The sequence below is a fragment of the Schistocerca serialis genome, chromosome 5 (assembly GCF_023864345.2).
Source record: "Schistocerca serialis cubense isolate TAMUIC-IGC-003099 chromosome 5, iqSchSeri2.2, whole genome shotgun sequence".
Taxonomy (NCBI): domain Eukaryota; kingdom Metazoa; phylum Arthropoda; class Insecta; order Orthoptera; family Acrididae; genus Schistocerca; species Schistocerca serialis.
Genome location: NC_064642.1, coordinates 574,772,439 through 574,800,413, shown reverse-complemented (window position 1 = coordinate 574,800,413; position 27,975 = coordinate 574,772,439). Strand labels below are relative to the sequence as shown.

General features: G+C 38.2%; 2 protein-coding genes across 2 annotated transcripts in view; one reads left to right on the top strand and one right to left on the bottom strand.

Annotated features, from left to right (window-relative positions):
* Window positions 1–1,188, top strand: part of LOC126480810 (uncharacterized) — a 32,756-nt gene extending 31,568 nt beyond the window's left edge. Inside the window, exon 5 of the mRNA XM_050104135.1 lies at window positions 939–1,188. Within this exon, the coding sequence (XP_049960092.1) occupies window positions 939–1,094 (156 nt within the window). The 3' untranslated portion in view covers window positions 1,095–1,188. The remainder of the gene's footprint in view (window positions 1–938) is intronic.
* LOC126480809 (phosphatidylserine lipase ABHD16A) overlaps window positions 1–27,975 on the bottom strand; it is a 160,218-nt gene that overhangs the window by 56,411 nt on the left and 75,832 nt on the right. Inside the window, exons 8-10 of the mRNA XM_050104134.1 lie at window positions 22,917–23,081; window positions 15,288–15,472; window positions 9,582–9,715 (exon numbers count right to left, since the gene is read on the bottom strand). Of these exons, the coding sequence (XP_049960091.1) occupies window positions 9,582–9,715; window positions 15,288–15,472; window positions 22,917–23,081 (484 nt within the window). The remainder of the gene's footprint in view (window positions 1–9,581; window positions 9,716–15,287; window positions 15,473–22,916; window positions 23,082–27,975) is intronic.

The following is a 27,975-nucleotide window of genomic DNA, read 5'->3' as shown; positions in this document are numbered from 1 at the left end:
TGAGGTGGCCCAATGTCACTGCAGCCAAGGCAGCAGCCTGAAGCCTGACATCCACGACCAAGACAGTTTCCAACTGTTTCCAGACAATGGCCAATTGCCACTCATCCCACCCCACCCCACCCCACCCCACCCCTCCCACATCCATATACAACTGAAGCAGTTCCTACCCACCTTTAATCTACATTATGTACCTCTTTGTGCCATTACTGCACATTATGTGAAACTTTTCTCCTTCTCAATATTCCATATCTCCCCCCCCCCCTCTCCCCTTTGTACTCATTACTTAAAGAAGTTCTCTCTTTTACAATATTATGCTGAGTCACTGACAGGCACAACAAAAGACTGTCACAAAATCAGCTTTTGGCCAACAAGGCCTTTACTGCAAAAAAAAAAAAAAAAAACACGCCCACACACACACACACACACACACACACACACACACACACACACACACACACACACACACACACACGCACGCCCACACACACACACACACACAGTTGAAGACATACTGCAAGCACCAGCACATGATGGGAGAGGTGACCGACTGGGGGTAAGAAGGAGATGGGGCAGGGAGGGGGAGGGATAGCAGCATTGGGACGGGGAACGGTAAAATGTTGTTAATGGGAACATGCAGGGAAGAGGTGGAGAGAGGGTAGGCCAGCTAGGTGCAGTCGTCAGGTTAGATGGAGTGCAGAGAAGAGAGGAGGGGGAGGGAGTAGCAGAAAAGGAGAGAAGTAAAAAGGCGTTCTTCTTCTTCTTCTTCTTATTATTATTATTATTATTATTATTATTATTAGTAGTAGTAGTAGTAGTAGTAGTAGTAGTAGTTGTTGTTGTTGTTGTTTTAGGGGTGTGTCAAACATAGTAGTAGCTTTAGAGGTGTGTCAAACATAGTATTTCCACTTCTTATATGAAAGTATTTCTGTACTGTTTAGGTGCAGAATGATGAAAATACAGGACTCCACACAGATGATTCTGAAGTCATGCTAGGCAGTTACAGGACAGGCTGCTTCGCTGTGAAAATCTTCAGATGCAGACGTAACTTTGTATACAGTGATGACGATAAAAGATGTATCCCAGAGAATGGATAACACTTGGTCAAAATTGTGAACATTTGTGTAAATAGTAAATATTTGTAAATAAAAAGCAACAAAACATTAAGCTAACTAGTGTTTTTTAATATTTTTAACTATAAAGAAAAGAGTCTTTAATCTATAATTGTATGAGGAAAAATAAGAAATAAATATGGTGATTTAGCATAAGTGTTTTCAGTACAACCTATGATGGCAGCTACAATAGTGTCTGCTACAAAGTAATGTCGTCTCACCAAAAGTTTGTTTGACCACCACAGTGATCATATTGGAGCTAATATGTCCTTGCCTTCCTCTGATCTGAGAACAATTCTGCCCACTTCATTAGAGAGATGCCCAGGTTTACACGTAAGTCAAACCACAGCACAACATTTAAGACCAAGGGTCAACCTTCTGCTGTTCAGGATGACACTTACCAGCAAAGCCATTAAAACACATTGTCAACAAGTAATAAAAGAAATGCCATAGAGATACAGTAAAGAAATATTAAAATTGGTTTACTCATTTGAATAATCAACATACAAATATATAATTTAAAGAATACGCATGAATAAACAAACATTCAACGAAAACTGCTCTAATTTCTCAGTAAAGTGCAAACTAAAAAAGTGTAGTTATACCATGAAACTACATCATAAGCACCCAGTGACTATGAACTACTGGCGTCTATTGTAGAACACTGTGAACATCACATCAGACCTCAAACTTTCGCTGATATTAGCAATCAGGTGAGGGACACCCTGGACAAAGTTGTGTCCAGTATAGTGTTGTCTCTGTATTTACAGAAGTGTAGCAAAAAGCCAAAATGAACTTGCTGGCTGAGCACTTCTCATATTCAAGAGTTGTTTCTCTGACTGACTTTTGAAAGAAATTTTCAGGTATGGTATTTACAATAGTTTTACTTATTTTGGCACACACATGACCACTATTTAACAAATATGTAAGCATGCAACAGCATGCACTTCCTGATATGTGGATAGGAGGCATATAATGCCTTTAATAGCAGTAACAGAGAGCAAGAGGATGATAGTGCCCATGAGGGGAGAAGCAGCGGGAGGTCAGAACAACGGAGACTGTGACTGTGAGAGAGTCAAAGATAGAAACCACACACACACACACACACACACACACACACACACACACACACACACACAGATAGACAATTAACAGGGTTGAATGAGTTAGTGATAATGGGCAAGTGAGAGTGGATGGATATTACAGTCAGGGGAGTAAGAGGTGTGTTAGTTGCGTGTTAAAAGGAGTGTGACATGCTCCTATGCCAACATTTTTGGGAAAATTTTTAAAGGTGCTGAGGAAGGTAGAATGAGGCTGCTGGTACCCCATTGTTCAATTAGAGTCTTTTAAAACATGAGCATATTAGCCTCTCTTGTGCTCCAGAAGGAGCATTTTTCCACTGGTAATATGGAATAATCAATGGGACGGCCAAGTGTTCTCCTCTGCCACTGGCCATGGGCAATTTTTACATAGAGAACTTTAAAGAAAAAAAATTCCTAGACTTTTCCCAGATTTCTGGTTAAAAACACATTTTTTCCCACGTGAAAATACCCTTCTTCCAAGGTGGAAAATACACTTATCCCTGATAAGTGACAGAATGCTTTCCCTTGGAGCTCTAAAAATATCAATCCTTTGAATGGTAAAGGTTTCATACACCAGAATGGAACTTCAAGAGAATGAAAAACTTGGGAAACAAAAAAACTTTTGGAAATATCTGCGATGTGCAGCAACAATTATGCTGCATATTTTCATACTATGATACACTGCGCATATTTGTATTTGTATTATGAAAGTATAAATTCGAGACATCACATTAGTTTCCGAAGCATTGAAATCAAGATTGAAATGCCCTTTTTATGCCAATCATAGCTCATGTCACGTGGTGTAGTCAGCCAACAGCAACATCACTGTTATGTAATGTGAATACACAAATAAGATAAGTTAATGGTTTAAACTAAAGCACATAGCGTAGCTATAAAAAAGTTAACCTTTCACATATAAAATTGGTCATTTTTGCATTTATTACACTTTAAGATACATCACAGAAATGGGTCAGTAAAATTTTAAATAATAACTATGTCTGGTCTTCTGGACTTGAAATTCTTCTAAGTAGCTAGTCCTCAACATGTTAAGCTTTAAATGAGTGTCAAACACTCTGTGGTTTAAGAAGTTCAGTGCACATTTGCACACGTAACACATTCATCTTGCATAAAAGGAAATTTACTTTCAAACTGACACTTTTCAAAAAACCATTTGCAATATTTTCCTGAAACATGTTAGAAATAGCTTCGTTTCAGCAGTTGCCAGAGAGTATCAGAAAACAGGTGTTACATGGACAGCTATGACGACTTAGGAAGCCCATACGTTTGTACGTCTATAGTATTAAGAGATCTTGCATGACGTCATAAAAGAAATAGGATACTTCAAGAGCATCGGAATTTCGTACACCTTACTAAAATGCATAATTCAGCTTAAAGTGCAAATTCATATGTCCAGATTCACAATGAAGTAGAACCCGAACTGATATTAAACTTTGCATTGCTGTTTTCGGGATGCAAATTTTCTTGGAGTACCAGTACTGTATTATCTCGTTTGGTTCTTGATTATGGCATACTGCCAAACACGCCAGAAGATGAAAATGACACTTCAAATTCAATGACAGTTAAACTAGCCAATAGTGTGGAATAAACGCTTCGTTTCCAACAAAGTGACTGCCTCTGGGGAAAAGATTAATAAAAGCCACAATTAATTAATTAATTGGCAAGCTGACAAAATTAACTTTATCATTCTCCAAGGCAATCGGTTGCCAAAAACTTGGAAAATAAAACAAATTAATCATGTATGTTAGCTTTCCGTAATTATGTGAATGTATTTTAATTCACTTGATAGCTCCCAACCACAGAAATCCGTTTTGTTTTCATTTGATATGAGAAGTAGGTTGCAGGCAACTGCTCAAACGAACTTAATGTAAACAGTTGTGATGTCACACTCGTCGGCAGCAGTTTATTGTTACGATGTATTCCATAGCCTTCGTCCTAAAGCCTCTGACACATTTTGCTGTTTATCAGTTCTTACCAGTCAAAATTACAAAAATTTAACTACAAAAATTTAACTGAAGAGTAAAACAATGAAAAATTGCCAGAGTTCTGAAAAACTCCCGGGTTTTCTCCCAGATGGAAAAATTTCCAGATTTTCCGGTTGTCCTGGAGCATATACCCCTGAAACAGCCACCTTTCTGCCCATTTTCCTCCTTCCATCATGCAGGTGAGAAATTTATTATCACTTCAAAGTACTGATGCATGACAACAGTCCATTGAGTGTGTATCTCAACGCAAAATTTACAGCAGGACTGGAAGTGAAGAAAAGCTGAGCTCAATAGACTTCTCAATTGAGAAGAAGCCTGTGCGTCAGATGTTGACCAATATTGACTGGTGTCACAGCAGGGCCAATTTACATCACCTTCTGCAAACTAGATCTGTGGTGAACCATACATAGACCTAAAGAATATTGGACGAAGACGGACTTGGCCACAAAATAAACTCTCTCGATAATGCAAATGTGAATCCACACAATCGACACAACAGGATCAGCATGTAACAATCTTTTCATTCTGTGGGTAATGCAAAGGAATGTAGGCTGGATGAGACAGCTGAAGGATTAAAAACGTATCTTGATACCAGCAAAAACAATCAGTCTTGTTTTCCCTGTTAAATATAGTTATGTACTCAGAGTTCAGGGTATTTATAATATTCCTTTGGAATGAATGGATGTATAGGTCTATTCACTGGGACCTTTTGCAAGAGCTACATCTAGAACCAGCAGCTCATTAAGGACAAAATAATTTAGTAGTAGTTGAACACTGATTTGTTAATAATAACAAGATCTCGTCTGAGCATATACCTATATATATAAAGTCATGTTTCAAATTACAGGGACTCAGTCATCAAGGAGTACACGGAAATTAAATTTTCTAGAACTATGCAATAATCATGGTGGTTTTAATGGAGACTCAAGCACTGAATGTATCACATACATATACTACAAGTACCATATACAGATATTTGGCAGGTGCTGAATCTTCTTTCTAAAAATAAGGCTGAATTTACTACAAGACACTTACACGAAATGCAACTCATTATAATGTACGAAACGTTACAATCCATGAACACATACAGGTAAACTGGCAGACACTCTTCTCTTGCATTTCTCAAAGAAAATACAATCCTGCTCAGAAAATCACAAGCCTACTCAGAAAACTTCCATATATGACTAGTTGAAAGAATGATTCTGGCACAGATGGCAATATATTATCACATATATTGCTGTTTCTGAGATTAACCCTCACAATACCAAGGGGGGAGGGGGTGGGGAGTACTTTACGCCCACCTTTTGAAAATACTGAAATCAACTGAAGTACTTTATTTTTAAAAATTTTATAAAAAATATTTATTGTCTTTAATAAAGTCTTAGTCCAGATTCTTTTATGTTTTACATTTTTTGTTTAAGCTTAGCTGGAAAATCTAAGTTTAAGGGAGGTGGCCATAAAGTCTTCCCCCCTTGGTAGTAGATGCGACTTCCCACAACAGTCGTCTTACTCCACAAATAATAGAATTATGTGACCTTAGATCACATGGACGTTGTATTTCTCTGGGTTGACAGCAACAATAGTCTCAACAGTCATTCACTTCCCTTTGGTTCTTTATTGTTTCCTGTTCAGTGGCACTTAGTCCAGTGTTAGACAGAAGTGTGATTGAAAATGTATCAACAATCATTTACTGACAGAGAAATATCACAGATTTTGGAAGAATCTACAGATTCACAAATTGAATCTGATGAAACTGATGATGTAGTGACTGACCCTGAAAAGAGGAATGTGTTGTGGGCGAGGATGTGGACAGTGATGAAGTACCTACAGACACTGAAGATGAACTCTGGGCACCTGAAACTGATGAAGACGCAGCCCGTGATGTTAGTAACAAGTATATTACAAGCACTGGAAAAATTTATAGTTCCATACCTCCTCACATTAGAAGGCGAGTAGCACAAAACAGTGACAGAAAGAGAAAGAATAAGAGACGAAGGTAAAGTAGGAACAATAAGAGAATCATTTGAAAAGTTTTTGTCTCCAGAAATTGTCAACTTCATAATAAAGCATACCAAAGAAAATGCATAGAGGCAGAAAATACCCAAGGCAGACAGACTTGAGTTCTTTGCATATATAGGGCTACTTATTATTATGGGGAAGAAAAATAACAGTAAGTCATCTGTTACAGATTTATGGTCCTACTCCTAAAGAAGGTTTATTTATACTGCTACCATGAGCTAAACCAGATCCCAGCAGCTTACTAAAATAGTAAGATTTGATAACAGAGATTTACGAAGCGATCACAGCAAGTGTGATAAGTTCGCCACAATATCAAAAGTTTTTGATAAAATGAATGAATTACTGCCAAAATATTATTCTGTTGGGATGCACACTGTTACTGATGAAATGTTGTCATTGTTCCATGGCAGGTGTCCCTTCAAGGTCTTCATGAATGAGAAAAACCTGGTAAATACAGTATACTTACATGCATGCTTACAGACATTAAAACCAGATATGTTATCAGTATGGAGTCTTATGCTGGGAAAAGAAACGATGGTACACAACAATCAAATTCCGTTGCAGCTGTGGTCGAACACCTGGTGGTTCCTATACATAACTCAGGGCGAAATGTCACCACAGACAGATATTACACACTTCAACTGATTTGGCCGAAGATCTATGGAGGAGTCATAAGTTAACTCTCATGGGAACATTACAAGCTAATAGGAAACATATACCTCAAGAACTGAAAGATATCTCAAGACAAGAATTATATTCTAGTAAATTTGCTTTCAGTGATACTAGTACTGGAAATATTCCAACCACAACTGTTTTTTATATGGCCCATGAAAAAAAAACCAAAAGAAATCTGCTGTTTCTATCATCTCAACATTATGATGCAGCAACTGGTCCACCTACTGACACTAAGAAGAAAACAGTTAGAAATTTATATTATAATGAAACTGAAGGTGACATTAACATGATAGATCAAATGGTGAGGAAATATTCAACTAAGAGGAAAAAACCTAATAAGTGGCGACTTTCTCTTAAAAAACTGGGACTACAGCTTACGAAACCATACATTGAAGAAAGGGCAACAAATATTGCAGGATTGCCAAAGCCTGTAGTTTCAAGTATGGAGGGTATCCTTGGATGGAAAATCAAGCAGAACTTCGATGCAAATGAAGCTCATAGAGGTAAAGTAAAGGTAGATGTCATTTGTGTGTTCGTGAAAGCAGTTCATAAGCAGAAAGGCACAACAAAGTGAACAGAACAATGATAATCTGCAACAATTGTAAGACACACACATGTGGTAAACACAACAAAAAAAGCTGTTGTACGTTCCCAGAGTGAAGTAGATTCCGAAGAAAGTGGTGAAAAAAAAAAAACTTCTCACAAAACTATGTTATGTGCCTAAGCTATTTGTAAATTACCTCAAGTTTTTGTCATATTTTTAAATTAAAGTGTACTTCAATAGTACTATAACAATAATTACTACTATTTTTTCTCAAGATAATTAAACTTCATAAACTTAAAGTAAAATATATAAAATGCATTTTTGAAAACAGTTTTCAAAGTAATATTAAGGTTCTGGATCCAGATTATGCATCAATAGATCTTTCAGAAGCATGTTAATGTAATTCAAGAACATTTAACGAATTTTATTTATTTTTTAATTTTTTTATGGTGGGCACAAAGTACCCACCCCCTTTGGTAATATGATACTGAAAATGGCTTGGTGCCGCAACGGTTAAAGTGTCATTTCACAGCTTTATTACAGTTTTAAATATTTCAGCTATTAAAACTTCCTTCTAGAAGTGCCAGTTCTGCAAGGTTCACAGAAGAGCTTCTGTGAAGTTTGGAAGATAGGTGACGAGGTACTGGACAGGTCGTGAGTTGTGCTTGGGTAGCTGTTTGTAGAGCACTTGCCCGCAAAAGGCAAAGATCCTGAGTTCCAGTCTAGGTCTGGCACACAGTTTTAATCTGGCAGGAAGTTTCATATCAGCGCACATTCCGCTGCAGAGTGGAAATCTCATTCTAGATTTCAGCTATTAGTTTGACCATTTTCTGAATATAAATGGGGATAGCTTTTCAGGTGCACTTTCACACCCTTCTTATGCTAAATATTTTCTTTATAACAAAATCTGTTCTGCCAATATAGTTTTCTTTTAAATGACAACATTTTGTCACTGTGTGTGCAAAATGTTATGGAGCTCTTTGTTTGTATGTGTTATTATTGATGAACCCTCGTCGTCCAGATATTTGATGCAACCCTTTGGGAACCTGCTACATCCTAATTGTATTAGGTTTGCACAGATATGAGAGGCTCTGCCCAAGTCAAGATTTAGTTCCCTAAATAATACAGGAGAGAAAATTCAACATTACTGAGGTATTGCATTAATCTTATGGCCTTAACTCTGTCACACCAGTCAGATACTTGACAGTAACCTGGCAAAACTACATTAAGTTGAAGGTAAATGTAAAATCAACCAAAGATAATCAAAAAGTTTACTCCACCTGAAAAGTCAACAATATACAAAACTCTACTGTGTTCTTGTGCGAGTATTTGGAATCACCAAAAGAGGAAAAGACAACATCAAAGAACTCATATGTACTGCGAGGGGCGCAATTGTGCACACTGTCAACTCAGTGACTTGCATGAGAATGGGTGAAAGAAAACTGATTATTTTCTCATTTCTGCAGCAACATTTAGAAAACCTGAGTCAGAGAGACTGTAAAAATGTTCTGCTAAGTACATGAGATGTTTATCAGAAGGATCAACACTCTCAGATACTGAGCTTTAAGTATGTAAGTGGACATGCAGATTCATTCTTTGCCCTACTCCTTTAAAAAGTATGACAGGAAATGGAACAAAAGATTGTACAAAACATCCTTTACTACATGCTACTGCTGTATTATGAACTAAATATTCAGATGTCAGAAAAACCATACACTGGGATGCTTATTTCATCACTGGGTCATATTTATTCTGAATCCTGCAGACAAGAAAAAAAAAATTCCTTGATCTTGTCTGTTTTTCTTCTCTTTTCCCTATCAGTCTTTTATATGTTTGACTCTCAAAGTTCAGTGTACAAATAATCCAAACTCAGTCTTGTTCCAGTTCAGTCTTGCATCGAGTTACTTGAGATACAGAGACAAGTACCAAACAAAGCGCCATCAGTTACTCTGACCTACAGAAAATTTTGGTTTCTGGTGATGGTAATGATGTTTCTCGTGATCTTTGCCACTTACAAAATATAACAAATGTGGCATTTTTAGTGCATATTTAAAATTCTGTATGGATTCTAGTCGAAAAACTCTTTAAAAACATTTGCCACATGAAGCAAAATACAAAAGAAAATAAATAAACAACAAATATTACTTACATTGCTGAGTACTGTCAGCACTAAGCCATTCAATTAAAGTTGGTACTGTTTCATTGTCTACAATCAATGGATACCTGTGTTTCAATAATTTCAGTAACAGGTGATTACCTCTATTCGAAGCAAGATTCATGTCCCTGAAAAAGACAACAAGTACAAAACAGGCATTAATTTAAGACAACTTCTTTTTGAGAAAAATAGCAAAATAACAGCAGATGGAAGGAGCAAAAGTGACATTAAAAACAGAATACAACTTGCCAAAATAGCATTCAATGGAAAAAGAAACTTACTGACGAGTAGAAATGTTAGTTTAGACGTAAGAAAGAGAGTCATGAAAACCTATGTGTGGAGTACAGCCCTTTACGGATGTGAAACTTGGACTAGTGGAAAAGAAGAAAAGAGAAGATTAGAGGCATTCGAAATGTGGTGCTACCGGAGAATGGAAAAAATCAGCTGGCGAGACAAGGCTACAAACGAAGATGTCCTCAGAAGAGTGAAAGAAAACAGATCTCTTTGGCGAAATATACAGAAAAGAAGAATAACCTTCATAGGTCACATTTTACGGCATAACAATTTCATTAAGAGAATATTAGAAGGAATCATTGAAGGAAGAACTCGCCGAGGACGACCTAGATTAAGCTACATTCAACAAGTAATAAATGACATCGGGTGCCAGACCTATGCAGATATGAAGAAGAAAGTTGACAAAAGAACGGAATGGCGTGCTGCTGCCAACCAACCTGTGGGTTGACAACCGAAGAAGAAGAAGAAATGAATTGATTGTTAAACATTTGGCTATAGGTGTAATTTTTGCCTGTCAATCTATAGCCAAATTCAAGGTTTAACAACTGTCACCACTGAGCACAGATTCTTTCAAAAATCACCAAAACTGATGGACAGAACTTTAACTGTTAGTTTATAAACATACATCATAATTTCATCACTAGCCCAATCTTCGGCAACATCTCACTGATAACTATGGGTCATTTTGCTAAATCTACGGAAAATTTCATATGAACAGTGGCTCAGTATGAAATATAACTGCGAAGCCATTATATCCAACGGCAAAACTATATATTTCAGATCACAGTATAAAATTTATAATTTCTAAAGTCCAAAGAATCACAAATTAGTCTCTGCAACATTAAAAATGATACTAAAATGGGTGCCTGCTCAAATTTAACTTGCTTAAACATTTTGACTGTGATTATTAAAGCATAGCCTCACAGTACACACACGTGACAGACACACAAGAGAAAATCTTTGTGTATTAATGGCTGTTATTGTCAATTCTATATAATCTACAGAAATAGCTACAATCTGATGCCTCTTTATTTAATGAGATTTTTGGGGAAATTAAGAGTATATTGAAAGGAGAGACATATAGGAAATAAATGGAGGTAGTGTATTTGTCGCAGTAGACAAGAACTCAAATCTACAGAGATAGTAACTGAAGCTGCATGTCAGATTGTTTGGGCAAGACTCAGAATCATGTGTGGGCATAAAATGATAATTGAATCATCCTATAGCTCACCAGACTCTTCTCCTGATGTAACTTAAAACTTCAGAGAAAAATTCAATTCACTTGTACGTATGTTCCTCAATCATACTGCAATCATTGGTGGAGACTTAATCATCCAACAATCAATTGGGGAAATTACAATTTTTAGTGGTGGACGTGACAAGACATCCTGTGTAACATAACTAAATGCTTTCACTGAAAACTACCTAGAACAGATAGTTCGGAACCCCACTGATGAAGGAAATATATTTGAGCTAATGGCAACAAATAAATCTGACCTCTTTGAGGATGTTCACATATATATTGACATCAGTGACCATGACATGATTGTGGCAACAATTATTACAAAAGTACAAAGGACAACTAAAACAAGCAGAAAGTTCAGTAAAATGTTCAGTAAACTACATAAAAAATCAGTAATGTAACATCTTGATGAGGAACTTGAAACTTTCAGCACATGGCAGAGAATGTAAGGAAGCTATAGCTCAAGTTTAAAAGAATAACTGAGCATGCAGTGGACAGATATGTAACCAGTAGAACAGTACATAATCGGAGGGGCCCTCCATGGTATATAGTCACTGTAAAGAAATTCTAAAGAAACAGAGATCACTGCATAAAAGGTGTAACACAAAGCATAGGGCTAGGGCTATAGATTGAGAGATTTGGCTGTAAAGAGAGCAATGCATGACTTATTCAATGACTAGCGTAGCAGAATACTGTCAAATGATCTTTCACAAAATCCAAAGAAATTCTAGTCGTATCTAAAGGCTGTTAACGGCACCAAAGCCGTGTACAGAAACAGACAGTAACTGAAACTGAGGATAGTGAAGTAAAAGCTTTACAAAGGAAAACATACAGGAGAATTGCCCTAATTTAATCTCCTTACCACTGAAAAGATGAGTGAAATTAATATTAGTGTCAGTGGTGTCGAGAATCATTACGCACAGGTTGTCAAGATAAATGAGATAGTGTCTTACAGTGTGGATGATCCTCACTAGAAATGGATCTGAATAATTATTGGCTCCAGAACAAATTAAAAAACAGCTTAGAACAGATGATCTGGATGAAATTTACAATACAGCAAATGCTGACAAAATTTAATCCAACCCATGATAAATTCATGTCATCATTGGAAAATAGCTTTCCACACAAGCTCATCAGAAAGGACATTAAACAGCCAAGTAAAACCCATCAATCACTAGAGGGATAAAAGCATCTTTCAAAAGAAAATGGGAATTGTATCTTCTCACAAGAACAGGTAAAGATCCTGCAAGGGTTGATATGACAAAAACTACTCAAAATTATTTAAAAAAATCAAGAAACATGCTCATTATGCCAACATCTGTAATTCTGACAACAGACTTAGGGCTTTATGGAAAGTAGTGAAACTAAAGACAATTGGTTAAAAACACGATAACGTCACTATTGGCTTAAAAGAAAGGGATATAAATGATGAGTCACAGGTAGCAAATACAATTAACAATCAAATCTTAAATATAGCAGAAAATATAGTGACAAACAGTTCAAGAAAAGAAGTAAAACAGTAAAGTCAATCGGAGTAACTATGTACCACTTTTCACTATTTTTTTAATATAATGGACACTAATTATACATCACAATGGAAAATGTAACATCTATAGTTACTAAGTGCTTGGAAAAGTGAAAATGTATACTAACCTTATTAGAGTAAAAGTTCAATTCCAATGCTGGTATGAAGTAACAAAGGCATTCAGGGCACCTTTAGACCAGTCTTAAAAAACAAAGAATTTTTCCTACATCTAACACTCTGGGTGCCAGAAGGAAATCATATATTATTAAGAAGCAGAAACAAAACAGTTTTAACTCAATACTGGAGGTTTACTTCGATATTTCAAGATATTTGTATCGACCTGGCATCGTTCAACTTAAATCACAGTCGGCAGAAGCTCTGTTCACAGTCATTGCAACTAAAGGCTAATCACAAGCCTAAAGAGCTTGCAGGAAGTTAGAAATACAATTCAAATACTAACTAGAAATCACAGAGGTAATAATACTGTTATTTATAGTACAAAATAATGAAAGTAGGTGAAGCAGCAGCCATTTGAAACTGATAAAAAGTTACCCTTACTGACCGTATGTTGAAATGTATTTATTAGTTTCCAGTATTCTGAAAGGCACGACACCACCACCAATATGGTTTGCTAAATTATACAATAAACTGCACAGAACCATCGAAGTTGCAATATTACTTTTCTTTATTACTTGATGACAAGTGCAAAGCTATGCTCATTATCATCCAATAAACTAGGCAATAACATTCATTAGGACAGTCACACAGTTTGTAAAGCAGTGCAGTGTTGAACACCGTTCACCATTCCACTGCTTTACAAAGTGTGTTTCATTTGATGAAGTTCGTGTGGATTCTGGACCAACATAGAAGACCATTTACTTTTGGGTTAATTAATTTAAAGGAGGTTGAACAGGAAATGAGACAAAGAATGCTCTGGCCATCCAGTTGAGGTCACTACAAAAAACCATGATACAGTAATGCAAGAGAGTTGAAAAAATTTTGTAAGATTGTCGAGACTGTAGGCATCTCGACTACATAATACCCTGCAAGGAGAATTGACTACAAAGAAGCTGTGTGTGAGGTGGGTGGGTGCTGTGATTACTCACAGCTGACCAAAAGCACGTCCGGCACAACTTTTCAACTCATGTCTGGCAATGTTTAATCACAACCCGCAATACTTTTTGTACCGATCTGTGACTGATAATGAAACCTGGAACCACCATTAAACAACAAAGTCAAAACAGCAATCAGAACAGTGGACAAAGGCTGGTGAAAGTGCAACAAAGAAGGCGATGAACATTTTTATCAGCTGGTAAGGTGAGGGCCACTGTTTTTTGGGATTCCCAAGGAGTAATCCTCATAGATTTTGGAAAAAAGCAGAACCATTAGGTTTCATTGCTGCATCATTTGAAACTTGCATTGACTGAAGAAAAAAAAAAAAAATCAAAGTTGGCAAGCAAAGAAATGCTCTTTCACCAGGATGATGCACCATTCCACACATCAGTGATAACAATGGCAAAAGTGCATGAACTGAGCTTTGAAGTAGTTCCTCATCCTCCCTACTCATCAGACTTAGCCACAAGTTACTTCTTCCTGTTCCCTAACTTGAAACTGTGGATTGCTGGGAAAAAATTTTCATCAAATGAGGAAAGGATAATTACAATCTAAGAGTATTTTGCAGAGTTTAACGGAACCTATTTTTCCAATGGGATGAAGAAGCTGTAGAATTGCCGTACCAAGTTCACGTCCGTAAACAGAGACTATGTCAAGAAGTGTTTTTTTGTTTCATAAACATTTCTTCTTGCTTTTTCCCATGCTTATCAAACCACCCTTGTACATTACATTGGCTGCCATATGAAATTTTCATTATGGTACTTAAGAAGCTGAGGGGTTTAAACAAGATCTGCTATTTGTTAAGCAACACAATACATTCCATTAACAAAGATGTTCTGGAGACCAATTCCTTGGGTGACATAATAAGGAAAGATAGTGATATTCAGTTCAGCAATTCCACAGACCTTTTGCTACTGCATATAGTGAATAACGCAGCTGACTCTATAAATTACAGCAGTTCAACTACATAGTATGGCAACAGACTATACTGCAGTGTCTTCCAGCACCTTCTATGGAAAGTGTTTAGACTGTTCCCTAAATTGTAATTCCAACTGCTCACAGTCAATGTTTCAAACTTGAGTGCATCTCTTCTCATATCAACAAGTAGAAACACAGCACTAAATGCGAGTTGGCTGTCTGTCTTCAATACGTGAAACAGACATTTTCACTAACTCAGTCTACAATCCCATGAACACTTCTGTCAACTGCTGTCTCAAAGACTAGCTGTACAAATGCATTGTTGTGGCCATTTGTTCCTTCTAAGGGTAGTCATCCAGTATGAAACGGTAACCTCACCTGATCATTTACTTGCAATGTATTTTATTTTTGCAGTATAACGTAGTATCACCATAGGGTTTTTGCATAGACTGAGAGACTCTTCGAAATCTGAACAGTAATAAATATTGATAGGTTTACTGCAATTTGTCTACACACGCAAAATTAGAAGACAAGTTTCAAACATGAAGATGAACACAAAAATACTGAAAATAGTATAGAAACCAAGAAAACACTTGAAATAACTTACTCTGTACAAATTACTTCATCTTCAGTTCTCCTAATGATTAACACTGCCCCAGGATACCTAGCCAGCTGCTGGTAATTATTAAGATTCAAATGGTTGCGTATAGTTTGTCTTATAATAGGCTCCAGCAATTGTGGCATTCGCGTGACAGCTAATGTCATAACATCATCAAATGTAGCATCCAGTATCTGCAAATAAAATATCACATTAGTTCAGATACAAATTAAGAAAATTGTAATGTATTTTTATCTTTTTAATGTGCATAATAATGCATGCTAGCAATTAATTCATGATAGACCCAAAAAAGGGACTGCTTCATTATATACCATAAGGTATTATCTGAAAACTGCTGGATATACATTTCCCTTAAAGTTAAAAGGTCACTAATCCCGTGGTGAGTCGATATGGGCTTCATAATTTTTCGTTCTAATGTGAACATCAGACAGTTTAAATAACAAGACAATTACAAAATCACAAATTTGAATGACTGGAGATCACGATTAATCTCTCTTCACCCATTACGAAGTAATCAACTGTAGCTCACAGTTACTTTGTGGGATGACGATCAATTTGTCTGATCTGAGGGAACAAATAATCTGAGATTTAGTAGTAAATATATTTGGATCATGTTGAATGGAATAAATTATTACAATGCTTTTCAAGATACCGGCAATTAAATAGGATTAGTGAGTGGTAAACTTTGGAAAGTGTATACAACCAGTCCATGTGTAGTGGAATATTAAGTTCAGTATCACTACATTTTGGTATACAGTGGCAAAATAAAATATCCAAGTGTAAGCTAACTCTCAACCAAAGTAAAGAGGGACTTTGAAGAAAGATTAATGATGGTATTATTGCTGGCTCTGTAGGTTCTTGGTTTCCTCAAGCCAACATCACGTATACCATGCATTCAATGACAATGCTGAGTTTCTGATGTCATAGCATGGAGAAAGCACAATGAAGAGTCTTTCTGAATGTGCAGATCAATATCAAGCAGGCCGGTAATCCTGAACACGCATTTGAACATACACCAATGAGATGAAGAATACCAGCAATGTCACAAATGTAGATCGCCTCTCTCTTCAGTACTGTGTTGGGAGACACCATATTGGATTTCAGTTGAAGCCCATATTTCGTGGGTCTTATTTTGTAACTTACATCCTACGAATATATGACATTTCCAAGCACCGTCACAGTGAGGATCTCTCAAAAATGCATCATATTGGTACGAATAGTTGTAGTAGAATGATGGGAAATCTCATTTGGTGATTGAAGTATTTTCTGATTACAACTTGCATGTTATGAAAATGTGCCACTGTAATGCATTGGCACACTGAAGACCTATATATCAGAAATTTTAAAAAAATTAATTGTCCTTAGTATGACTTGTTACATTTAAATGTCAGTTAATAACGTAAGTGATTAAAGCCTTCAGGAAATAACATGTAAGACATGGTCATATGCTGCCGAAGTTCAACATAACATAATGAGTAAAGATGTGGATGTACGAAGCAGTGTGTAGCTGGTTTGCATCTCACTAAATATAATTTTTTATTCACCTTCACATTTTCTAAAAGTTATGGGACTTTCTTATTAATTTAGTATAAGTATATTCTGGAATATTCCATTTTATGTAAATATAAGTGCACCCTGCCTTAGGAGGGAGTTTATTCAAATGTGTGTGAATTCCGAAGGGACCAAACTGCTGAGGTCATTGGTCCCTAGACTTACACACTACTTAAACTAACAACTAACGACACACACAACCATGCCCTAGGGAGGACTCGAACCTCTGGTGGGAGGGGCCGCGCAAGCAGTGACATGGTGCCTCAAACCAGGTGGCCACTCTGCACGGTAGGGAGTCTGTTCAACTGGCTTCATCTACAAGCTTGCACTGCATACAGTAGTAAATTTTACACTTTCTTGTTTGATGTTTGACTAAATTGTACCACCATTGTAACTCTGGTCTGCATTGAGTAGTTACTTTCGTTAATGATAAATACATTTTCTCCACAAGTAATTAGTTGTCACATTCATGTCTATAAAAAACATTTTTACATGTAATGCAAATCTTTCATTTGCTGTTGTTGTTGATAATCATGATGATTTGGTCTTCCATTCACAGACTGGTTTGATGCAGCTCTCCATGCTAGTCTATCCCGTGCAAGTCCTTTCTCCAAATAACTAGTGCACCTTACATTCATTTGAACCTGCTTATTATATTCATCCATTGGTCTCCCTCAACAATTTTGACCCTCCATATTTCCCTCCAGTACCAAACTGAATACTTCCTAATGACTCAGAATGTGTCCTATCAACTGATCCCTACTTCAGTGAAGTTGTGCGATGATTTCTTTTATCCATAGTACGATTCAGTACCTCCTCATTAATTACACAATTTACTGATCTAATCATCAGCATTTTAAAAACTTTAATTCTCTTTGTCTGAAATGCTTGTTGTCCATGTTTTGCATCCATACAAGGCAACACTCATGAGAAACACTTAAATTTAATTCAATGATAAAAAATCCCTCTTTTTCAGAAATGCTTTCCTTTTTTTAGCAAGTCCGCATTTTATATTGTCTCTACCTCTGTCATCATCAGTTATTTTGCTGCTCAAATAGCAAAACTTATCTATTTTTAGTGACTCATTTTGCAGTCTAATTCCCTCAGTATTGCCTGATTTAATTCGTTTGCATTCGATTACCCTTGTTTTACTTTTGCCCATGTTCACTTTATAACCTCTTTTAAACATACCATCCATTCCAAGTCCTTTGCTGCCTCTTCATCAGCAAACTTCAAAGTTTTTTTTCTCTCTTCTACCTGATCTTTCATTCCTTTTCCTTATTTGTTCTTTACTGTTTGATCGATGTACAGATTAAATACGAGGGTCACTCCAAAAGAAACGCACACTATTTTTGTAAAAATACAGTTTTCATTCTGCATGTATGAAAGTTTTACAGTGTGTAGATACATTTTCCCACTTGTTTTCAAACTTAGTTCAACCTTTTCCCGTGAGTGGCGCCATCACAGCATGTCTTCAAGATGGCTGCTACACTTGACATTCGTCAGAAGCAACATGCTGTCATAGAATTCCTGTGCTGTGAAAACGAGACAGTAGGAAATATCTACAAGAGGTTGAAAAAGGTGTATGGAGATGCTGCTGTTCATCGCAGTACAGTAAGTTGGTGGGCAAGCAGGTTACATGATGAAAGCAGGCACGGCAATATTGAGGATTGTCTTTGCAGCAGCAGGCCTCGTACTGCACACACTCCAGACAATGTGCAGAGAGTTAACAAATTGGTGACTGCTGACAGACGCATCACAGTGAACGAATTGTCTTGCCACATTGGGATAGGGGAAGGAAGTGTTTGCAGAATACTGAAAGTGATGGCATTCAAAAAGGTTTGTGACAGGTGGGTTCCCAAGATGTTGACAGTGGCTTACAAAGAAACAACAAAAATGATATGCAGTGAAATTTTGGAACAGTATGAGAATGGTGGAGATGAATTTCTTGGAAGAATTCTGACAGGTGGCGAAACATGGCTCCATCATTTTGCACCAGAGACAAAGAGGCAATCAATGGAATGGCATCATGCAAATTCACCCAAGAAAAAAAAATTGAAAACCACACCTTCTGCTGGAAAAGTTATGGCTACGGTGTTTTTCAATTCCGAAGGACTCTTGCTTGTGGACGTCAAGAGTCGCCAAGTGGAACCACCATAAATTTGGAGGCATATGTGATGACACTGAAGAAACTTCAAGCTCGACTGAGTCGTGTTCGACCACATCGGCAAAAGCAGGATGTTTTGCTGTTGCACGACAATGCACAGCCGCATGTCAGTCAAAAAAAAAATTGAAGCGATCACAAAACTCAAGATGGACAGCACTGAAACACCCACCTTACAGTCCTGACCTGGCTCCATGTGACTATCGTCTCTTTGGGAAACTGAAAGACTCTCTTCATGGAACAAGATTTGAAGATGATGACTCCCTTGTGCACTTTGCCAAACAGTGGCTCCAACAGGTTGGTCCAGAATTTTACCGTGCGGGTATACAGGCACTGGTTCCAAGATAGCATAAGGCAGTTGAGAGAGATGGAAATTATGTGGAGAAATGAAAATATTGTTCCTAAAGGATGTATCTAAACACTGTAAAACTTTCAAACATGTAGAATAAAAGATGGATTTTTAAAAAAATAGTGTGCATTTCTTTTGGAGTGACTCTCTTAGCATTGGGGGTAGGCTACAATCATATCTCCTACATTTTCAACTACCGTTTGCCTTTCACAGCTGCATATAACCTTTAATTCCTTTTATTTTATAACTCCTACCAACACACTTTCAAAGACTGGACTCCAGTCAACATTGTCAAAGGCTTTTTCGAAGTCTACAAATGATGAACATGTGTTTGCCTTTCTTCAATCTTTCTGCTAAGAAAAGTCATAGGGTTAGTATTGCCTGGAGTATTCCTACATTTCTCCCAAACTGATCTTCCCCGGTGTCAGCCTCTACCAGTTTTTCCATACTTCTGTAAATAATCCATGTAAGTATTTTGCAAACCATGACTTATTAAATTGATGATTCAGTACTATTCACACCTGTTAGAATCTGCTTTCTTTGAACTGGAATTATCACATTCTTCTTGAAGTCTGAGAGTACTTCACCTGTCTCACACTTCTTGCACATCAGGTGGTATAGTTTTGTGATGTCTGACTTTCCCAGGGATCTCAATCATTCTAAGAGGATGTCGTCTACTTCCGGTATCTTGTTTCAACTGCTATCTGTCAGTGCTCTTTCAAATTCTTCTCGCAGCATCTTATCTTCCACCATCTACGTCCTCTTCTATGTCTAGAATATTGTTGCTGCTGCTGACAATGGGTTTGAGGAGACTGAACATCTAAGATCATCAGTCTCCTATCTACTCTCTAGGACAGAATCCGTGTACCCTATATGACTGCATCTAGTATTATCTACGTGCAAGAGTGAGAAAGTTTTCTGTATTTTTCACAGCATGTAACTGAAGCAGAATGTGGGTGCCAGACCACATCTGGACTGGCTGAAACTTCGGCCCTCATCGTTGGCCCAGGTGATTTTGAACCCGTACCAAAAGCAAGTTCTTTAAGATGCGTGCTTATCTAGAAGGTGTCTCAAATGTCCGTCTTCACTTGTATTTCCCTAGTAAAGCCCCTCCATATATTCCTCCCACCTTTCAGCTCTCCTTTCTTAGCTTAGTACTGGCTTATCTGAATTCTCAATGTTAACGCAGTTGCTCCTCTTTTCCCCAAATCTCTCTTTGGTCATTCAATAGGTGGTATCTGTATTTCCCATAGTTGCACATACTTTGACAGCCTTGCATTTGTTCTGTAGCCATTGCTGTTTAGCCATTTTTTTATTTTTTGTCAATCTAATTCTTGAAACGTCTGTATTCCCTTGTGTCTGCTTCATTTGCTGCATTTTTAGATTTTCCCCTTTTCATCAATTAAATTCAATATATCTCGTGCGTTATCCAAGGATTTCTACTAGGTCTTGGCTCTTTACTTATTCAGTCCTCTGCTGCTCTCACCATTTCATCTCTCAAAGCTACCCATTCCTCATCTATTATTCTTTCCCCCATTTCCGTCACTCATTGCCTAATGCTCCCTCTGGTTCTGTAAATTTGTCCAGGTACCATCTCCTTAAAGTCCTACCTTTTTGCAATTTCTGCAATTGTAATCTGCCGTTTATAACCAATAAATTATGGTCAAGAGTTCATATCTGCCTCTGAAAATGTCAAAGTTTAAAATCTAGTTATAAATCTCTGCCTTACCATTATATAATTGATCTGAAATCTTCCGGTGTCTCCAGGTCTTTTCCATGTATACAATCTTCTTACATGATTTGATTTGTAATCTGTTAGCAATGATTAAATTATGCTTTGCAAAAAATTCTAGCAGTGAAGGGGAAGGTAAGGGAGGGGAGGGGGATTCCGTTTCCCTTCCTTTCGTCTAGTCCATATTCTCCCACTCCTTTTCCTTATCCTCCTTTTCCCACTATCAAATTCTAGTAGCCCACCACAATTATATCTACCTTTCCCTTAACTATATGAATAATTTCCTTTATCTCATCACAGATTCTTTACATTTCTTCATTATCTGTGGAGCTAGTGGGCATTTAACTTTCGCTACTGTGGTGGGTGTCAGCTTCTTGTCCACCTTGATTACATTAATGATTTCACTATCTATTCATATTAGCTTACCTGTATTCATATTTTCTTACTCATTATTAGACCTACTCCCGCATTATCTCTATTTGATTTTGTATTTACAACCCTGCACAGTCCTGACTGCCAACCTGTATCTTTCATATATGTGATTCTTGAGTTTCTCCCGGCGTATTTGATAGTAAAAATATCCACAGATGTACTGCCGGTCTACAGTGTCCAACGGGCACAATATTTCGGTGATCATACATGTCGCCATCATCAGGTGAACTGACGGACTGAGCTCCTGTGAACGTGCCGGCAAGAGTAAATCGAGCAAACGTATAGTTGTGACGACCACAGCGGACAGAGCCATCACTCCGACGCCATCTCAGACGCCGTCGCAATCTATTCCACTGCGCGACCGTGGCGCGGGGCGCGGACAGCGGGGGGAGCGTGCCGTGGACGGAGGGTATTTAAATCGGCCGCCGCCGCGACCGAACCCAGTTCCCTCTGAGCAGCCATAGCGTACGGATCTTCGTGCTGGCACGGATCTTCGTGCTGGCACGTTCACAGGAGCTCAGTCCGTCAGTTCACCTGATGATGGCGACATGTATGATCGCCGAAATATTGTGCCCGTTGGACACTGTAGCCCAGCAGTACACCTGTGGATATTTTGATTTCATATATGTATTTATTTTTTTTTGTGTGTGTGCGTGGGGGGGGGGGGTGTTAACCCTTCCACAGCCATCTTACGAGGTGTAGGTTTTACAATACACGAAAGCAGAAGGAAACAGCTTGTCTATTTTTGTGAAATAATTGTGATGAACATACACCAGGATGTACTAGGTACCACAAAGAATTAGGTACAGTTTACAATTCCACACAGGCATACAAACAGACAGATCCCAGGAATTATGACCAAATGAAATACATCAGTTTCAGTTATAGGCTTCTATCTGACCTAATACTTTATTTTCAACTTAAGTCAGCTTTGATCTTTTAGCGTCATCTTTGTCCAGCACATGTAGGTTGAAAAACGGAACATATCATCTTCAGATAAACAACTGAATTCGGTATATGATCTGATGCACATCTGAGATAATATGTATGTAATATATAATTACTTGTTAGTAATGGGTAGTTTTATATATCTTACTATAAAATATCAATGTTAATTATACATCACACCTCTCAAAATTCATTTCAGCTTCCACTTGTGTAATTTTACACACACACACACACACACACACACACACACACACACACACACACACACACACACACACACACACATTAAAGAAACATTTGCCCAGAATTATAACAAATGCCTCTGATTAATTGTGATGCAAAAAGATATTGACTTCTTTCTTTGAAGTGTCAAATGCTGTTTCATAATAATAAAAAACCCCAAATCAACAGAACACCACACAAAATTTCCATAACACTTACCACTCCTTTCACATCGGGATAGTTCATTGCTGCCCATGTTGTTGCATATCCTCCAATACTCCAGCCAAAAAGTACTATATTTTCTGGCATGAACCCGAGCTTGTGAAGTGCAAACTGCATTACAATGTCAACTGCATGAAGTTCTTGAGGTGGATAAGGTGCTCCCTGTGAGAAAAACAAAAACGTCATTTATGTCCATCTTATGCAGTAAAATATCTAATTCTGGTGACATTATTATTGGAGTCATCCAATTCAGGTGAAAACTTAAAATTAAAAATGTCCTAATGTTTCCTTGCTCACGCCAACGAAAAGTAATGTATTCTGTGGTAAGAAATCCACAAAAAAGAACAGCTAGTGTGAGGCTCATGTCACTTTCTGGCAACCTTTAGAGCTTACATTCAAATGGCAACTGTGACATCCAGCATTTATTTGATTCATTAAAATCTTGTGGCATTTATGTAATAAACAATAGAAGCTTCTGAATACACACAATGGAATGAAAAAATGATTAGCCAAAGATAAGTTTGTCAAATACTTTGTGATAATCATCAAAAACGTGCATAAACTGTTTATAAGATTCAGTTGAGGAGAGGACGGAAAAGAGTTGGAGAATAAGATTAAGACAAACAGCTGTAAGGGCATGTCTTGTGTCCTGTATCATTGACAATGCTCTAAAACCCACTTACTGTATTCCACACACACACACACACTGTAGATGAGGGCAATGACCCAAAAATTCAGCACTGCTAGAATACTTTCATTCAGTACTGTAGTACTGCCTAAGACACTGTCCATCTTATGAAGAAAACTGGTGCCCTGAAATAACTACAGGCAAGTCTGAAGCAAAACTCAGAGACAAAGTAGACAGCATTTTTTTAATGTTACAAGCTGCATCCAGAATGTTCTTTTCATCCAGAAGTGGAGTGTGCGCTGATACAAAACTTCCTGACAGATTAAAATTGTATTCTGGAGTCAGACTCGAATTCAGGACCTTTGCTTTTTGCGGGCAAGTGCTCTAGCAACTGCTCTACCCCAGCATGACACACAACTTGTCCTCATAGCTTTACTTCTACCAGAATCTCATCTCCTATTTTCCAAACTTCACAAAAGCCCTGCTGCAAAACTCGCTAGACTAGCACTCCAGGAAGAAAGGATACTGCAGAGACCTAGCTTAGCAACAGCCTGCACTTTCGGTGCACATTGCACATGGAGTGGCAAGTCAGAGAGATGGGAGAAGGAGATAAAAGCCCATTACCAGCTCCTAGACTGTCAGTTCATCAGCACACATGATAATGGCAATGTGGTTGCTTGCTGAAATACTGTGTCTATTGGACAATGACATTCAGTTGCTCCTCACTTACTAATTCATTGATGATATTTTTATTTAAAAATATATGGTTCAATATATGTTAATCAACATCTTAATTTGATGTAAGATACAGAATACAAATAAAAGAATGAAAATAAAAACATACAATGGGCCTAGTGAAAGTCAAAGCAGAGATCTCGCAATTACAAGTCTAAAACCATTGGCTTTGTTTAATTATTGCTCAAATCTGTTCAGACCTACAAATCTTCAAATTTCTTTTTTTAATGATTTTGAGAAATGCTTTAGAAAACTGGGGTCTGGGCACTGACCTTCAAGTTCTGTTTCTGTAAGTATGAAGAAAATCTGAGGGAGTCAGTCTGTAAGGTCCCCTTGTAAGATGTACAAGTCAGTTACAACATTATAACAACCTCCCTATTGTGAGAATGAATGAGTGACTTTACGGGAGGTTGAAATGAACTCAACATCATCACAGTTATCAGTCTCTCCCTTTGCTCCTTTAATTATCAAGGCCTAAAGGTTTTCAGGAGGAGGACAGGAGGAAATGTCAATTTTATCTTTGCAGCATCTGAGACAGAGACAGAGAGACAGACAGACAGGTAAAAAGCAGAGGGAAGAAAAGGTAAGGAAATGCACTAAACCAAAGAGATGTGCCAACATCCACATCCGACCAGCAGTCTCCCGGTCACTATATAACACAGGCTTAATGCTCAGGAAACAGAAGGTTAAAAAGATAAAACAATATTGAAAGAAAAACTAAAGGTGAAATGTAATAAAATGAAGTGGGATAGGGACATGTGCCAGTCAGAGCAGCTGGTAAGTCACCCAGATCTAGTTCTGTGGTGCAAGACCCTGTTGCACCCTTCTGGCAGTCTCTAATTTACTGTTGAATCCTGGCTGAATGTTCACATAACAGAACAATGAGAATGAGCTTTTTATAGACTGAATGGAAGGCATATGATGGAACACAAAGGGTGTATTTTGGCTTCCAGGAAACTAAAGATTTCATTTAGCATACCTCATCTGAAAAGAATCTGGAAAGCTGGTATCTTCATGGCAAATGCTGAATTATGCTGGCCTGGCAGCTGAAAACAAATTTCAGAAATGGTCCGACTCATGTCATTTTAACATACTACCATTATTAGTTTGTATCAAAGTCTGACATACGTTTTTAAAATTGACAGTCAATGTTAATGTAATATATTGGCAATGTGATTTTTATCTAATGCAAAAGTATCTGCAGACTATATGCAAATGAAAAAGGGGGTTTAAATATTTTGGAGCACAGCACTCAATGCATATTAGGCCTACTGTAAAAGGAGCTCTGCAGTGCTGGACAACTTTCACATGTATCCTTAACGAACCAATGAGACTGTCAACTACAGATGCAATGGGCAGGGGTATGTTGAGATTTGCAAGAGAAATAATACTTCTTGTTACATCACATTAATAGGCATGGAAGGAAACAAGAGCTATCAAGAGAATGAATTCACAAAATGAGTTATCGGCAGAGACGCCTGATTTTTGCAAAGTACAAAATTGCAAAATTTTTATGAACTTTTACAAATTTTACTCAAAATGAGAAACTATTTACCTTTAAGCAAAATCGCAAAATAATCGATGAAATTGTTTCTTCTGAAGCAATTCGAGCTGTGGCAATGAAATCCAAATATCAATGACAATTGATTCTAGACCACTTCAACATGTATATTGATACCTTTTGTCTTATAAAGTATTGCTAACTTTATTTTCTGCACAAGGAAGTAAGACTTTCAACAATATCTGATGCATTCTTTGACCTGGTAGTGTATTGCGTGTTTGAAATTGTTGGTGATCGCCAGTGCATTCAGTCTTATATTTTGTGATTTGTTTTTGCACTGCTGATTATCAGTATAGCAGAAGGACAATTTTCATCAGGAGGATTTTATGTGTGTGACAAAACTATAAAGATACTTATGTGCAAACACAGTGATACGCGAGCTGAGTGGCAGAGAAAGGACATGTGCAAAAGACATATTAACAACAATTCTTTCCCCAAGAGGAAAGGAGAAGGCACTAAAAGCAACAGGTGTCAAAAGGCAATTTAATTCCACAGATGTCAGTGCAGTGGCAAAACGAGCAAAAACCCATAAAGAATAATTCATTTTATCAACAATTCAAGCTTCCATCAAGCTAATATTCCACCAGAAAAAGTTGGTACCTGGAGCAGAGAGAGTGGATGAACAAATATGTACCAAGTTTATGTAAATTTATATTTTTTTGAGGGGAAGAAATATGAATACCTTATACTGATGTCAATATAATAGAAAGAAACATTCCACATGGGAAAAATATATTTAAAAAAAAAAGGATGCTGTGACTTACCAAACGGGAAAGTGCTGGTAGATACGACACAATAAAACACACACACACACACACACACACACACACACACACACACAAAAATATCAAGCTTTCGCAATGCATGGTTGCTTCGTCAGGAAAGAGGGAAGGAGAGGGAAAGACGTAAGGATCGGGAGCGGAAAGACTTACCTTAGGGGGGAAAAGGGACAGGTACACACACACACACACACACACACACACACACACACACACACACACACACACACACACATCCATCCACACATATACAGACACAAGCAGACACACACACACACACACACACACACACACACACACACACACACACACACACACACATCCATCCACACATATACAGACACAAGCAGACATATGGTTTCCTGTAGCGAAATGTAGTTCGGAGGGAAGATAATTGTTCAATGCTTGCCTAGAAACCACTGTCTCGTCCTAAAAACTATTCTTACTGTCATAACCTTTCATCACCAATAATTGCGTGGATATTCAAACACACTCACTTAGAAACAATAGCTGGTTATACGATAACAACTCAGTATCTCTTATTCGACTGCCGTGCCGTGACATGCGGCCGGCGCCGTTCGTAGCTAGGTGGCGCTCCCGCGCTCAGCCGAGTTACGGAGCGCCACTATCGCCGTTTGCGTGTACTGTCGTGGCGGCACTGTTAAATGTCGTGGTACTGTCACAACACTTTTCCCCCCTTTACAAAAAAAAAAAAACCACACACACTTCCTTGGAGACATGGACAGTGCGGAGACATCCATGGCCTCTTGTGAGGCCCCGAGAAGATCCCACGGAGAGACACGAGAGTATGGTCGAAAATGTCCAGGACGGAAGCTCGTGTGTGAAACGTGCCTCCTGGGCGAGATGATGGGTGAAAACTCCGGAGCAGCATCCATAGGTGTCGTGAACCTGGGGGTGTGCTCCACCGAGATGGGTCCCGGAGAAGGCGGCGTCGCGACTGGGGCTGGTTCCGGCGTACTCGGACACGGTAGCGACGTCGGCTGCATCAACACATACGGTAGATCGGCAGCAGCGACAGGACTGGCTTCTCGGGCTGGTGGAGGCGAAGGAAGGGGCAGTGGCACCGGCGTGGCCACCACTCGTGGGCGCATCTGGTCGTAATGGCGAACAACCATGCCGTCGTCCGTACGTATTTCACAAAGCCGGCGGCCGCGAAGAGCCTTGACCACCCCAGGAATCCATTTAGGGCGACATCCATACCCTCGTGCCCACACGTCGGCGTCCACCAAGTACTTTCCCACACTAGGGGACACAGCACAAGGCCTGACAGGTTGAAGCAGGTGCAGTAGAGTGCGCAGTTGGCGGCCATGCAAGAGTTCAGCAGGGCTGCGA